This window comes from Perca flavescens, chromosome 4 (genome assembly GCF_004354835.1).
Source record: "Perca flavescens isolate YP-PL-M2 chromosome 4, PFLA_1.0, whole genome shotgun sequence".
Taxonomy (NCBI): Eukaryota; Metazoa; Chordata; class Actinopteri; order Perciformes; family Percidae; genus Perca; species Perca flavescens.
In genome coordinates, this window is record NC_041334.1 from 18,231,499 (window position 1) to 18,247,513 (window position 16,015).

Genomic DNA, 16,015 nt, shown 5'->3' on the forward strand with positions numbered 1-16,015 from the left:
TATCAAAGGCAGCTCTTCTGGGTCTACTAAATGACTTCAGTGCAAACTCGCACTCATGGTGTATTTGTCGTGCATTACTTAATTTATCCTTCAGCTGAATTCACTGACTGATTGGATTCTTCCACTCATTACTTTCTCATATTTACCTTTGACAGAATAGCCAGGATGTTTTCCAGGTGCTGTGGGTACTGTGCCCTGCGGATGGGGTTGAACTCTGACCTCATGCCCCCCAGATAGTGGGGCAGGATGGTGCGGAAGAACCCGGAATCTTTTATGATGCCAGCCAGGTGCTGCAGGGTGCCTCTTTCTGTATGTGATTTGAAGGCTTTACTCAGCACCAGGCAGAGGAGTTCGACAAGGTCCTGCCTCATTTCTGTCTCGCGCAGAACCTCCTGAAGGCCAGGGTGAGAAGACAGGGTGATGGCCACTACAGATGGATCTTCCCCAGAGAGTTCTTCCAGTGCTTTATAGCCCAGTCTATGAACCTTTGGTGCCCAGACTCTGCCAGTAGAATTGGATCTCCCTCCATTTCTCTCTTGCCTGTCTCCCACATTATCTCTTCTCTCACCCCTTCTATCCACACTATGTCCTGCTCTGCTTGCACCCATTCCTGCCATCCCCCTTCTTGCTCCTTCTCTTTCAGCTGCACCTTGCTCTCCATTTCTTCTTACCCCACCTCTCTCTGCCCTTTCTCCTCCATTTCCACCTCTCCCCCTCCCACCTACTCTCGGTCTGGCTCCTCCTTCCTGTCTCCCTGCATCTGCTGCTGCTCCTCTTCCTCTTCCTGCATCTGCTGCTCCTCCTCTTCCTCTCCCTCCATCTGCTCCTCTTCCTCTGCCTGCTGCTCCCCCTCTTCTTCTCCCCCCTTCCCATCCTCCTCCCCCATCTGTCTCCTTCCTGCCTTCTCCTCCTGCACCTCTTTCACCACCTCTTCCTGGGTCTGGTCCTCCTCTTCCTCTCCAACACATCCCGACACCTACTCCTCCTCCATCTGTCTCCTCCCTTTTAGCTTGGTTACTCCCACGACTTCGTGTTCTTTTTCTTTGTTTCCCGCTGTCTCCAATAGCATTTTCATTTTGGCCAGTATCAGCACCTGGGGGGAAGAAGGGGGGGGGACATTTGTATACTGAGACCTTGAAAATGAACACCTGTTTGCTAGATTTGTACTCAGGGTTTTGCTCGATTGCCTCTCATACTGTATATTTACCATTGCTAGGTCCTCTACTCCCCGTTTTTGAAGTCGGTCTTTCCATGGTCTTGCATGTGCATATGGCTGTTCCTGAAATTAGGGTTGGTAACAAGAAAATATTAGTATAAAAAACTGCACTTTATAATGTAACTTATTATTTTTTAGTGGTGCCTTTTATATTCAATTCAATGTTCAATTTGTTCAATAAAAGAATGTTTGAAATGATTTCCTTTCATTTGTCTTAAATTCAACAAGCTATTTATTGTATTTTAGCAGAATACTGAAGGCAGCAGAACGGAGTACTTTAATATTTATTCATAGCAAGTAATATCGTTTTTGCAATACTCAACAACATGATCGCATATTTTCCTTATATCGTGCAGCCCTAGTGAAAACACACATTTGATCATGATAACAAAAGATTTTGAAGGTTGTGTAATTTATGTGTACTGTAAGGTCAGTGGTAGAAGTATTCAGGTTTTTTTACTAGGGTTTTCCCTCCCATTATAAGGCTTCGATGCAGCACCCAAAGTGTTTTGGGCACCACCTAAGCTAAATACATGTCAAATCAATTGAGCATCAAAACTAAATTTCTTATCTCAGAGCAAATGGTTGTAGTTGGTCCCCATTGGACTTATTTAGGAAGCTTTGTTTTCAAGCATTTTGAGTGTTATTTATTCATTATCTGCTCTAGCTTTTCCAATGTTTTAGACACAGATATGGCAATAATAATGGTCCAAAATGATGAAATTGCATTTTTTTTTTTATTGAAAAAACATAAAATTTTCTTGAGCGAGGACCCCTAAACAAAACTAGAAAATAAAACTAGGGCAAACACCAAAAGTAATACCACAGTGTAAACATACTCTGTTACAAGTAAAAGTCCTGCATTTAAAGTCTTACTTAACCCGTTCAGAAACAATTTTATAGCGGATATATTTTGATTATTTAGCTTACTTTCCTCACATTTTGCTAATTAATTATTAGAAATTGTTGTAAAACAACATGCTATCTTGGCTTATTGTTAGTTTAATTTAGTATCAGGACTAGGGTTGGGTACCGAAACACGGGCACCGGTTCCGACGTAAACGGTAGTAACGAGATCTTTTTAGCGTTAGCTAGTAGCTGGATTAAACACAATGGTTAAAATGCTGACAGTTGTAGCGGTGTAAAGTGTGAATGTATTTCCCTGTAGAGGATTCCAACACCGGGATGTAACAGTCCGCAGACGGTGCGTTCACTTGAAACTCGCCAGCCTTGTGGTGCATTTTAAGTTATTGTACAATACCTCTTTTCCCATCTGGTGTTTGTTTTTGTTGTTTACCAGCAATTTACTGGTGAAAGAAGTCATTGTTATAAGTTCTTGTTATTACATTATTAATCAATCATTTAATTTTGACCACATGGCCTTAGCAATAAACAAGCCATTCTTTAATGTTGCCAACTGTCATTTTGTGCTCCTTTTTATATTTTATATTATATACATTATAACTATATTATATATATTTTGGTTCAGGGACCATTTTTTTAAAAACCTAGAGCACATTGAAACACAGCTGGAGGTTTATGTTGAATTATTGATTTTATAGATTATAGTATCTATAAAAATCAACGCAGCAGGTACAATACGCAAGGAGAAACGGACAAGAGGTTTCCTCTGAGTAACCTCTCCCCTGAAGGTGTTTAAGGTTGTGCTAATTTTAACTCCTTTATACTGTTGGGTAGTTTCATCTACCGCAATGCATCATATTATAAAAGATGCATTGTGTAGCTGAAACAAGAGGATTTTAAAAGACTTAATTAGTAGAATTTCCTCGACACATAAGGGACACTTCATCCAGTTTATCAGAAATAATTCCCTCCTGCACCTGCTATGCTAAATTGAATTGGTGGCTTTAAAATGTTGAAATACCCAGAATGTATGAAAGATTTGGAACAGGTTATGGTTTGAATAGAGTTTTGAGTGTAAGTCCAGCATTTCTGTGTAGGATCCCGCTTATAATTCGAAAGCCACAGAAATGTCACTTAATTGGTCTTTTTATATTTAGAGCATTTATTGACATGTTGTTATATAGTACAGTCTAGCAATCTATAACAATGTCAATATATATTTTGTATTACTTAGGCCTATCTGAATATGTAAAATAGGCTAAAGCTGTCTAATGAATGCAGTAAAAACAATAGTTGCCTCCATGTGGTGGAGTAAAATAAAAAAGCATTACATGGAAATAACCAAATAAAGTAGTATAAAGTAGTTTACAATTTTACTTAAGTACAATAGATGTAGGCCTACTTAGTCACATTCCACCACTGTCATGTTTTCCACTATAAGCCTATGATCTGTAAGGTCACACAGTCAGATAAGGTGGTGATATCATAGCTTCTGAGGAAATCAAAGCATGTGTGCCCTCTGCTGGATGCAGTATAGATCTTGGAATAGGGGATAGGTTTCTTTTCACCAGAAACCAGATGAGAGCTTTTAAACGCATATTGTCTTTTGTCACAGCTGTTACAACACACACGTTCAAGTCAAAACAAGCAAAAGGCAACGTCTTACCCAGAATGTTTGAAAGATTTGGAACAGGTTATGGTTTGAATGGAGTTTTGAGTGTAAGTCCAGCATTTCTGTGTAGGATCCCGCTTATAACTCGAAAGCCACAGAAATGTCACTTAATTGGTCTTTTTATATTTAGAGCATTTATTGACATGTTGTTATATAGTACAGTATAGCAATCTATAACAATGTCAATATATATTTTGTATTACTTAGGCCTATCTGAATATGTAAAGTAGGCTAAAGCAGTCTATTGAATGGAGTAAAAACAATAGATGCCTCCATGTGGTGGAGTAAAATAAAAAGTAGCCTAGCATTACATGGAAATACCCAAATCAAGTAGTATAAAGTAGTTTACAATTTTACTTAAGTACAATAAATGTAGGCCTACTTAGTCACATTCCACCACTGTCATGTTTTCCACTATTAGCCCATGATCTGTAAGGTCACACAGTCAGATAAGAGGGTGATATCATCTTTTAACTGTCTATGGATATCATAGCTTCTGAGGAAATCGATGAGTGCCCTCTGCTGGATGCAGTATAGATCTTGGAATGGGGGATAGGTTTCTTTTCACCAGAAACCGGATGAGAGCTTTTAAAAGCATAATGTCTTTTGTCACAGCTGCTAAAACACACACTTTCAAGTCTAAACAAGCAAAAGGCAACGCCTTACATTTTGTTCTATCAAAATGTCTTACATCATACTCCGCAATAATGCTTTATTTTAATAATAATATATATTTTATTTTTATTGTTTTACTTACTAAGTTTTGATAAAGATGTTTATTTATTCTCAGTTTTATTCATATTCACTAATAATTTAGCCTGCTGCCTTTTTCACCCTCTCCCCAAACGCAATAATGAAAGAGAGGAAGAACTTACCTAGACTGAAATCCACTTGACATTAATATTTCCGCATCAAGCTTTACAAAAGAAGCAGGCAGGTCTATTTGCGATCATTACAGCACCATATCCTTCCGTCGGTAGTCGCTGTCTCGGCTGTGCCTGCTGCTCACACTGCTCAGTTCAAGAAGCTGCTTTTTATATGCTCCGTCTGTCCGTTTCGTTTTCAGGCTCCGTCTGTCCGTTTCGTTTTCGTTTTAAACAGAACACACCACACCTAGAAGTGTACCACATGCATTTGTTTATGACTTACAGGCACGTCAGGTAACATCAGCACACATAAAAATGCCCAGCATAACAGTTTAGTATGTAGCTAACGCCTATATGGCTACGAGCAGTACAGTGCCATGGAAGTAGGCCTAATATCAGCAAAAGTAATAAGACATTTAACACAGCAGAATGGCTCAGTCATACAGCCATGTTATCGTATTGTGATCAAAGAGTAAGTGTAATTAGCTAGCTAACGATAATTTTTTAGCAGTATTTTAATTAATTTTTGTAGCTCGTTTATAAGTTAACATGTTTAGTATGTAAAACCAACTATCTACGTTTTTATTTTTTATTTACAAATAAAAAAATACATGTACTATAGGCTATATTAGATATTAACACAGCCGGGGAGAGATCGGAGGGTACGCCTCCTCCTCTTCGACTCCCATCATCGCCATCATTTTGACCTACGTCATCATCAGTCAGTCTGAGCAGGGAGGCTAGCTAAAGCTAAAGCTTGTATCCTATTTATTAGTCGCTTTTGTCAATGTAAACATGTAGCCGTTCCACGGGTGTAACCATATTGCTATTAAGCGGCGTTTCCTAATTGTTAACCAGTTTGTCAATAGTACGAATAATGATGGCTGTGTCGCCGAAAATAGCAGGGCTGTGTAACGGTAGTGTTAGTATGACAACTAGCTAACACTGAATAGCTAGCTAGCTAACTATCGGGCCGTGTTTGTATGAGGCTGGCCTTGCAGCTTCCAGTTGACAGCCATGAAGGGCTAACTCGAGGTTGGCCAAGCAAAGGAGGATGGCAAGTAATGCAAATTAGCAAGGACACATCAAGAAGTGGAGAAACAATGAATACATCTAGAAGTACTGGTGCCTCGTCACCTGTAAATGGTAAACAAGTGAACGGTAAGTGTACGTCGCTGATGCAACGTTAACTTTGGCTAGCTAATCAAATGTTTTGAGCATTGCAGCAGCTAAAACAGACTAAAAACGCTTTTTAATGTCAAAAACGTGATCGCTTGTGTGTGATGCTGAAGTTTGCTAACTGCCCTCCATAACCTTGGCAAATGTGTTAACTTACGGTGACGTTAGCTGCTTAACGATAACTGTTCCAGGATAAAAGTAAGCACAGGCCAACTTGTTAGTTGAACACAGTGTTTTCTGTGTCTCAGACTGGGATACCAGACGGAAGAGGAAAATTGCGGACATCAAACAGGCCCTTAGTGCGAGTCCAGTGGATGTGGCTGCTTTGAGGAGGATGGCTATCAGTGAAGGAGGTCTGCTGACTGATGAGATACGCTGTCAAGTCTGGCCTCGGCTTCTCAACGTCCCTCCTCACGTCTTGGAACAAGAGCCAGGTAATATACGTAGCCTATATATGCACAAACCGAGCAATATAGAATTCATAGTTCCCTTTCCCACTATGCATGACAAATGTTAACATACAGAGTCTTAGCAGGTGCAAAATATTCAATAGTATTTGACTAGTGAATGATATTGCTGATAGTGACATGTCTTGTCTAGAAACGGTAGAACGGGAGAATAACAAAGACTATAACCAGGTGCTGCTGGATGTCCAGCGGTCGCTGCGGAGGTTTCCACCTGGTGAGTTGTGTGTGTGTGTGTGTGTGTGTGTGTGTGTGTGTGTGTGTGTGTGTGTGTGTGTGTGTGTGTGTGTGTGTGTGTGTGTGTGTGTGTGTGTGTGTGTGTGTGTGTGTGTGTGTGTGTGTGTGTGTGTGTGTGTGTGTGTGTGTGTGTGTGTGTGTGTGTGTGTGTGTGTGCACGCACTCACACTCATAATGTTACACCTACAGATGAACATACACTACCAGGCTGTGACCCAATCCTGAGCACCAAATCTAGAGATTTTGACTTTCAAGTTAATGTGTTAAATATACTGTTTTGCAACCTATACTTTGTAAATCAAGGGGTTCTGAACCAGACAAAAGAACATATTTGCTAAGGGGTAGAGGGGTTAGGTTTCATTTGGAACTTATCGATAATTAGTGTTGTTGCATTTGAGTTCAATGACAAAAGCAACATTTTGACACATTATGTAAATATAATAATTTCAGCTCTTTCATAAAGCCATTTACTTGCCTCTGGAAATTACTTAATGTCATCCACTACTATGTCAAAAACTGCATGTAATATCCTAAAGATCAATGCAATGTCAAAGCTTTGCCACTATTTTCCGTTATTGTTACTTTTCCTGGTATTTAACTTGGCACACAAACAAAATTCCAGGAGAGTGCTTTAGGGGTGCAGACATTTTGCCAACTCTGCACAACTGGAATCTCTGCCAGTCCATGTCACTACTGTTAATACTGTCAAATGAAGATCTATCAATTTAACACTATACTTAAGGAACTGCACCCAACGTGCTTTTCTGGTGGGAGGAAAAATGTCTGTACTCTGTCTGTCTGTGGTGATCTCATTTGCTGCCAGTTCTGATCTCAGTGAAGTTTGACGTGCCAAACTTTGACGTCTGTCAGTGATCAGGTGGAAGTCAAAGAGATCTGCCTTCAAAATAAAACTGAGGAATTTATTATTGTTTACTTTTGGAGAAGAAAACCTCAGCATTATTCTGTACTTTACTTTTCAATCAGTCTCCATTGTCTTCATCCGCTTATCCGGTGTCGGGTCGCGGGGGGAGCAGCTCCAGCAGGGGACCCCAAACTTCCCTTTCCCGAGCAACATTAACCAGCTCCGACTGGGGGATCAGTGTCCTTTTTAAATGTATTGTATTACTCAGAGCCCAGCAGAATTTGCACCAATTAGGTTTTATCCTGAAATTATGGAAATGTATTTGGTTTTCATCTTTCTGGCAGCTTTGCCTGGTAGGTGAACCAGTAATGAATGTTGCTATTCATGTTAGTTATGAAACATGGGTATTGCTGCACCTCTTTTTTGTATCTATGGGCTCAATAGCGAGTGGCATACCTAAAGCCTATATAAATTAACAAGTGTATTTTATTTTTGGTGGACTTGTACAGGTATGCCAGATGAGCAGAGGGAGGGTCTCCAGGAAGAACTAATTGACATCATCCTCCTAGTTCTGAAACGCAATCCCCAGCTGCACTACTACCAAGGATACCATGACATTGTTGTCACCTTCTTATTGGTCCTAGGAGAGCGCCTTGCAACTGCTCTTGTGGAAAAGCTCTCCACCCACCACCTCAGGTACTTACCATATTTATAATCTGCAGCAGCTTTTTTTATTCTACTAGTTATTTTGTCAGTTTTTCTTTCTCTGTTATGTGTCCACATGTCAGAATAAAAAATATCCGCTTCTTCACCTCCTTCAACAATGGTCTACGGTCTATGGTTTGCACTCTAATAAATGCCCTCTGTTGTATCCTTTCTTTTCAGGGACTTCATGGATCCTACCATGGACAACACAAAACACATTCTGAACTATTTGATGCCCATCATTGACAGGGTCAACCCTGAGGTGCATGACTTCATGCAACAGTAAGGCTCCCTGCTGTTTTAGTGATAACAGGCCAAATCATGTTATTTTCTGTCTTTCATTAGAGGTTACCTGTAAGACATGAAACTTTATTCTTAACAGAATGCGAAATCCAACCTCACTTTATATGCAGTATGGACATTTTTCAAGGTTACAATGCCATAATTAAGGCAGAACTGTAAGAATATTAAAAGGCTTTATACCCAACACAGCTTTCCCTGTGATTTTTAATACATGTAATACCAAGATCTTCTTCCAATTAAGGTTAATATTAAACCTCTGCATGCTCAAATCAAGATGGTGATGTTGTAAGTGAAGGAGAAGGGTGACTGAGCACTTACAGCATACTGATCCTATAATGACGGCTCGAGTTGCGTCTGTAAAGACTTAACTCACAAGTCATTTAATCCTCTGCTTGGAGGGCTTACGTGACTGTTGCCCTTGTCTTTCAGTTTCAGATACCGTATCATAACTCATTTTTAATAATACATGCTACACATTGTCCCCGAAGTGGAGCAATGAGCACATGTTACAGTTTTGTGCACTGATGTAAGTTGATCACTGCCATGCATCGATTGATTCTTAGGGCTGAGGTGGGGACAGTCTTCGCCCTCAGTTGGCTGATCACCTGGTTTGGCCACGTCCTGTCAGACTTCCGCCATGTTGTCCGGTTGTATGACTTCTTCCTGGCCTGCCATCCATTGATGCCCATCTACTTTGCTGCTGTGGTGAGTTTTCTATAATTAGCCCTCCTAGTTTTAAGTTCAGAATGACTAATTCAGAATCTCAGCTAGGGCTGAACGATTTTTGAAAACAATCTAATTGCGATTTCTTTTTTTTTCCCAATGCAATTATTTTTTAAGCTCTTTGTCTTCTGTATTATTCAACAAAGACAAAAATAAATCATTGTATAGTATGAACAACACACGATTAGATAGATTAAACAAACTATTCTTTCCTGGAGGCCAGGCCTGTATGTGATGATGAAATTAGGTGATGTATGAATTACCTCTTTATTTAACTACTTCAATCACCATAGTATATTGAGCACTGAGCAAGCCTGGTGTAAACATTCATATGAAAGTCAGAAACAAATCACACAAACTAAAGTGCAGATTTCAGAAATATAAAAACAAATATGTGGCTTTACCACACTTAGTAGTATTTAGATTATTGAATTATTATTTACTGTAACTAGTGCAGTGCCTGTTGAAAATGTGCCTGTTTGGAACGGGCTGATTGCTTGGCCTATGGTGTTGCTGCTTGTAGAATTTATCAAAGTGTACCCCAAAATGACTTACAGAAGGACCCTGAACCACTTAATATGCAACTCCACTGTATAGCCTACTATCTATTGACTTAGTGTAGGCTACGTCTACATCAGAGGAAGACATAGGCGCCGATACAGTGCGTGCTCCGGAGTTCGAGCACCCATGGAAAATACCGAGCACCCACTGAGCAGCACCCCCTTCTGCCAGACTGCCAGTAGGCTACATTCATTTAAAATTAAACATTGCAATTGGTTCTAAGTGGAGCGTCTGTCATAATGTGATTGGTTAGTCCCCTGCTCCATATCCTAACCACCAATCACAGCGTCTCTTGGATGAAAATGCCTCCATCCCCCCCACAGTGCGTGCATGTGCGTTAGGTAATCAGAGTGAGAATTAAATGGACAGATTTGTTATTAAAAAAGCAAACCTAAAGTGCATCAACGACATCCACTACCAGTGCAGAAAGTTTTTAATTTCCCACGAAGCTGATCGCGGTTGATACCCCAGAATCGGTTACTGCGCGCTGGATACAGAGCACCGCGAGCGGCCGGTCGTGGTGCTCCGTCAGGTCAGCAGTAGTTGGTGGTCAGTTAAACTTCTCATCTCCAATCCTATCTGTATTTGTGAGAAGTGGCGCTGTCCTGAGTTGAAACTTTACGGCTTTATTGTCGAGTTAATAGTGTGTTTGTATCGGCCGCTGTCCGTTTCCTAAGGTTGTGAAATGGAAACATTTTTTGACTACTTCTTTTTTTTAAAGGGCATGCGCCCGTGAGCACCCACGGAGGAAAACATAAATCTGCGCCTATGAAGGAAGACATTGTGCTTCAATATTTACCTGACAGAGAACATTGCAGAATCAGAATGTAATCACAAAATATCACAATTAAAATGTGGAGTATTCAGACATTAGCGTCATGGACTCATGGCAATGCGCTACCCACCATGCTCCGTTATGAGAGCTAAACGGCACATATCTGCTATCATAAACCGTGTGTGTGTCTGTGTGTGTCTGTCTGTCTAGCGGCAAAAGACAATGTGTGCTTCTTTTACACATTAACGGTTCGAGAGATATGCGCATCACACACACAGACACAGAAAGACGTTCCTGCAATTTATAGATAAATAAACATATGTAAACGTGGATTGAACTTTTTAAACACGGTCTTTGAACTTTACTAAACAATTAAATAAGTAAAAAGTGTGTGTGTGTGTGTGTGTGTGTGTGTGTGTCACACCGGTGTATTTTCTTTTCTTTTTACAGCACACGGAGAGGAGCTGCCTCCAGCCCCTCCCCCTCGTGTAGTTGCGTGCCGTGTGCATGACAGCGTCAACGTTGCACTTGTTCAGAGAGGCTATCGTTACGTTGGTTGCTGGTGTTCTTGCCGTGGGATTAACTGTACTAATAAAACTGTTGAAACACCGCGGCCAAAGCTCCCCGAACATCATTTATCATCATTTAGTCTGGTTGTTACCCCTCTCAGTGGCAGCTCCTCCACTCCATATCTTTATAACGGAGCTAACCGCTAATCGTTGCTAACCGAGCCTCTAGTTCTGCGTGCCTGTATCCATTAACTGCATGTCTGGACTCAAGCCCGAATAAAACCCTTCATTTTATTGAAATGGCTGTAAAAATTTTAAACTACAACTCAGAGTTGTTAGAATGACAGAAATCAGCTGTACGGCGTAGCGTTAGCGTGCCAAGTTGATGATTTCTCTGCGGATTGGAGACTGATTTGCAAGTCATGTGGCCAAATCGTAGCCTTTGCGATTAAGAAATCGCGATATTATTGCAAATGCAATTAATCGTTCAGCCCTAATCTCAGCTTTCATTTACCGTACATGAATCAAGTCTGCTAAATCAATTGTAGGCAAGAACATTTTGTATGAGCTACATTTATTGATGTGAGTCAGAGGCCAAAAGTAACACTTTGAGGAGGTGTTCTTTGTATTTCTAATTGACACTAAAGTTTTTGGTATGACTGTGTACAAGCTGCACCAAGATCTTCTCTGACCGCAGATTTGTGTTGAATACACGTATGTATTCAAGTAAAGACAATCAAGTTCATTCTTGTGTTCATCAAAGTGAAGATTGACCTGAAGTTTTCCTCATCATGGGTAATGGCCTGTGTTATTGGTACTTGTGTTGCAGATCGTACTGTACAGAGAAGAGGAGGTGTTGGAGTGTGAATGCGATATGGCCATGGTTCATCACCTGCTGTCTCAGATTCCCCAGGATCTGCCATATGAGACACTCATCAGCCGAGCAGGAGACCTCTTTGTCCAGTTCCCTCCCTCTGAACTGGCCAGAGAGGCTGCCTCACATGACAGGTAATTAACTCTTTCGGGGTTCCACCTTGCCTTTACAAATGCTACCTGCCTCAGTGGTAGCAATCTTTCATTTCTCTGCTACCACATTTGCACTCTGAAATATGACTATTACTATATATATATATATACAGTAACAACTCTTGTTGCTCTCTGTTCTTTCATTAACACTTTTAATTTTCTGTCCGTCGTGGTCTCTCTGTGTATCTGTGTCTGTGTCTCCCTAAGCATGGCAGCCTCTACCTTCAAAGACTTTGACCTTGCGTCCACTCAACAGCGACCAGACTCTGTTCTCCGTCGCCGACGCAGACAGAAGCAGGCTGCACTTGACAGCTCAGCAGCGAACGCAGTAGTGGCGGTAGCCCGACCTTCAGCGGCACGGCGGCTTGTTCGCCTGGCTGTCATGGGTCTCACGGTGGCTTTAGGGGCTGCAGCTCTCGCTGTGGTCAACACTGCCTTGGAGTGGGCCCCCAAACTAGACTTGTTTCCTTGAACGGCTCCTCTTTTACCCCTATGCTCCAACTGTATCTGTCCTTGACAAGTTCTAACTGGTTGGTCTGTTTCCAAGAAAACTCTAATTTATGGAACCACAAACGATGCAGTCGATAACACTGTCTGGAGTTTACCCTCTAAACTGAAGTTAACGCTCCTCTTTCGTCTTCTAGGATGTGTCTTAACATACTATGTAGGGCTTCTCAGGCTCCAGCTGAAGGTCCTTTTTATGACTCCTGGAGAGCCTGCACCAGTATAACAACAACTACTGCTGGTTTGTGAAATGAAGAATCCACCCTGTTATAATGAAGAGACTTTTTCTAAGAACTATTACTGATGGGGTCATTGTTAGTCTATTTATATTTGGTATTAGGATAATCTGATATTGAGTTATGCTTACAGAGATGTATGCTGAAAGCTTGGTGGACTCACTACACTTGAAACTGCTGCCAATTAAGAGAGCTGGAGTGAATGAATGAGTTTGTGTGCGTACGTGTGCGTGTGCGCGCGGTTGGTCGCAACCCATTTGTTGTTTATTTGATACCTGGACTGAGACCAAATAGAGGATTGTTAGAGTCCTCTCTATAATTTTCAGCTTCTTAATTTATAGGTATGTAAGCCGCGGTATAGAGATATGGTCATGACACACAGGCACCATTGTATTATGTTTTAGGTCATTTTGTCACTTTTTTAAGAAGTTCAAATAAGCCTTTTTAGTCAAGAAACAAATCTTCCTCTCTGGGACAGCGTATCTGTAAAACATGTCAACAGTTTTCACCATACACATTTTAATTCTGGCTCATGGTTGGAGTCAGCAAAACTATCTGCAAGAAGTTTTAAACAAAATGTGATTAGTGTAATCAAAGTAAATATTGTATCTCAAGTCCTCCATAGGAATAGACCTCTAAAATGGAGTACAGCTTTGATAGTCCAGGAAGTAAAAAAAATCTACCAATATCAATGTTTGTTTTACTAGAACTTTCTAATTATTCAGTCACCTAACTGTTTGGTTGCAAAATGGGTCTGTGTTTCATGGCCTGTAATGATTAGGGTATGCTTTCTGCGTCACTTTATATGGAGTAGATGATTAAATCTCTCCTTACGGTTTAGCAACACACTCACTCACTCACTCAATGCCTCGTAACATAAAATATCAGAGCTGGTATAAACAGCAGGTAAAATGAATTGGAGAATGTGGTCTTAGGGTTGGCACCGTGGGGACCCAGTTTGCACTGACTGCATTAGCTTTGCAAAATCACTTTAAAATCAGATTGATAGGTGCTTTTTTCACTGTAAGGGTGCTCCTGTTGGGGGGGGGGGGGAACACCCGAGCCTTCAAATGAATGCTATCCAAGGGTTTTTTGTTTTAAACCTAAATTTAGCTTTAACACATGCTATTTTAGTAAGTTGGATTGCTTTGAGTGTAGCATTTGCATTTCAGAGGCAGTCCAGCTCATTCCAATGTTCCAGTCATTTTCATTTGATCACATATTTAAAGTAGTGGGGGATTGCTTAGGTTTCAGTCATTCTAAGATAGTGAATTGGGTTGTCTGTAGTCTTTATGATGTATTTTACTTAACAGAAAATCTTCTGAATTATTGACTAGGTCACCTGCATTGTACGGCACAACAGCTAGTCAGTTTGCTGTATTAGGAACTAAATTCTTGGGCATCATCCTATATCATGGCTGATTGGTTTATTGCCTTTATAGTGAACCACTGGTGCAGCTGGTAGGGAATCTAACAAAATTCATCAAAATGAAGGTGACCTGGAACATATCTAAGGACGCTCTGAGAGTGTAGCTGATCAGCAGTATTGTTATGCACCATGTATCTGCACTTGGTGGTTTTCGTTTGTCAATGCACTAAATGATTTACCTGCCTTTTTATGTTTATTTTGTTATAATGAAACTGTCTCACTAATGTAAAGTTGTACAAGAGAATGCTAATAAATTAGAGTGAAAATGTTCCAATGTACGGGTTTGGACGCAGTAATTCACATGAACCTGATAGGATTTATATATTGTGCTAGCGAAGTACACTGGTGTTAAGATTTGTACTATAGAGCTACAAACTAAATACCATTTTTATAGAGCAAGGACATATTTTCACATTTGAGGAAGATCCACCTGAGCCTTTAAATAAATCATGCAAATAGTTTAAAAATGAAGTAGAAATGCACCGATTACAAATTGCTAGGCAAATTCCGATTTCCGATTTTTCATTGAGTTTGACCAGCCGATACCGATTTTAGCCGATTCCAATTTCATTTTTTCTAACCACTTTACAGCACACACAAATATTTATTTTCTATCTTTTCTTTAATAGAAAATTTTACATTTTGCATAGAACATTTTTTGAACAGATAATCGATCCCTATAAAATAGAACTATAAATTACTCCTGGTGTGGGAAATTAACACACATTTAAAGTGCAATGTTATGGAAGAAAATTGTTTATATATTTAGCAAACTAAACTTCTGTATGTATGAAAACAGGTAATGGTAATAAAATATATAAATAACAAAATTAAAATAAATATAGCCTTAATGCAGTATAAAGATAATTCTCAAAACACACACATGCATTCCCACTAACCTGGAAAGCGTTTTAAACAGTAACGTTAATACAGCGTTAATTTTTTTAAATTTTTTATTAACACAGCGTCTCCTACAGTGGCCAGCGGGGCGTCAGAGGCAGAGGGACCACAGCGTTTGCTAACGTTAGCTTATTGTCTCATCTGGGGTCTGATAAACAGTAAATTCATCAAAGTCAGGGTGCCCAACGCTATTTTCCAATAAACTAAATATTTCACGGACCGCGTCAGTGCGGTTTTCATGTTCCAGTTGTTCAGCCTCAGAGGGGAGAGAGAGAGCGGCTGACTGTTCACCTGAGATCAGTAGAGCAGACGGCTCTGCAGAGCCGTGTATAATTACGACTTTATGACATTTCATAAACAGCTGACATGCATATAGCGGAAACCCTGCATCATGGGTGATTTTAGACCCTTTTTAGGGGGGCTCAAGCCCTCCTAAATTTCATCTCAGCCCCCCTAAAAATTATTTTTAATATATAAATTATTATTATTATTTTTTAATGCCAATTGGAGGTGGTTGTGCCAGACTCACGCCTTCGGCTGAGTCTTTATCTAATCTGTCAGAGGGAGAGCGGGAGTGCTGTTGGTAGTTGGTAATTTCATGGAGATTAGAACCCAAATTGAAACCTAAACAACTAAAATTGCTGAATGTTAGAACATTGTGACACAATGGTCGTTATTACTGTGACTTATAAAGTGTCAGGTTTAGTTGCTTCATAGTGTTAATAGTGTCAAAAAACGTTAGCAGACGTTGTTCAGTAGCCAGCTCAGAGATTGGGGGGGGGGTTAACACTTTTGCATGCACTATATCCGTGTCACACTGTCCTTAGGGGCTGAGCCCTCCTAAAGGTCTGATCCTAGAATCGCCCCTGCCCTGCATGTGCACGTGTGGTGCTGATGTTGCGCGATGTTAATCATGCGGCGCCCGAGTGAAGGTCGCCGGTCATGGCCGATGGCGTGAAAATCTGCCAATGCCGGTCAATCGGT

General features: G+C 40.5%; 2 protein-coding genes across 4 annotated transcripts in view; one reads left to right on the forward strand and one right to left on the reverse strand.

The window, feature by feature from the left end:
• Positions 1-6,208, reverse strand: part of znfx1 (zinc finger, NFX1-type containing 1) — a 20,913-nt gene extending 14,705 nt beyond the window's left edge. The window contains exons 1-4 of one of the 3 annotated variants that reach the window (XM_028574808.1): positions 5,955-6,208; positions 4,628-4,865; positions 1,208-1,279; positions 147-1,093 (exon numbers count right to left, since the gene is read on the reverse strand). In XM_028574808.1, coding sequence (XP_028430609.1) covers positions 147-1,093; positions 1,208-1,253 — 993 coding nt within the window. In that variant the 5' untranslated portion in view covers positions 1,254-1,279; positions 4,628-4,865; positions 5,955-6,208. Of the gene's footprint in view, positions 1-146; positions 1,094-1,207; positions 1,280-4,627; positions 5,082-5,954 lie in introns of those variants that run through there. The other 2 variants (XM_028574809.1, XM_028574810.1) reach the window with 2 other exon arrangements.
• On the forward strand, positions 4,701-14,409 carry tbc1d20 (TBC1 domain family, member 20). The gene is made up of 8 exons (XM_028574812.1): positions 4,701-5,779; positions 6,046-6,231; positions 6,398-6,478; positions 7,870-8,056; positions 8,246-8,347; positions 8,932-9,073; positions 11,766-11,944; positions 12,170-14,409. Exons 1-8 carry the CDS (start codon positions 5,602-5,604, stop codon positions 12,432-12,434), a joined length of 1,320 nt encoding a protein of 439 aa, XP_028430613.1. The 5' UTR covers positions 4,701-5,601; the 3' UTR covers positions 12,435-14,409.
• The last annotated feature ends 1,606 nt before the right edge of the window (positions 14,410-16,015 follow it).

What these genes read in the sequence shown, in the direction of transcription:
- tbc1d20 (XM_028574812.1), top strand. Translation starts at nt 5,602, where the DNA reads ATGAGGCTGGCCTTGCAGCTTCCAGTTGACAGCCATGAAGGGCTAACT. An exon ending in AAATGGTAAACAAGTGAACG is followed by an intron (nt 5,780 to 6,045) that starts GTAAGTGTACGT and finishes TCTGTGTCTCAG; the next exon opens with ACTGGGATACCAGACGGAAG. An exon ending in GCTGCGGAGGTTTCCACCTG is followed by an intron (nt 6,479 to 7,869) that starts GTGAGTTGTGTG and finishes GGACTTGTACAG; the next exon opens with GTATGCCAGATGAGCAGAGG.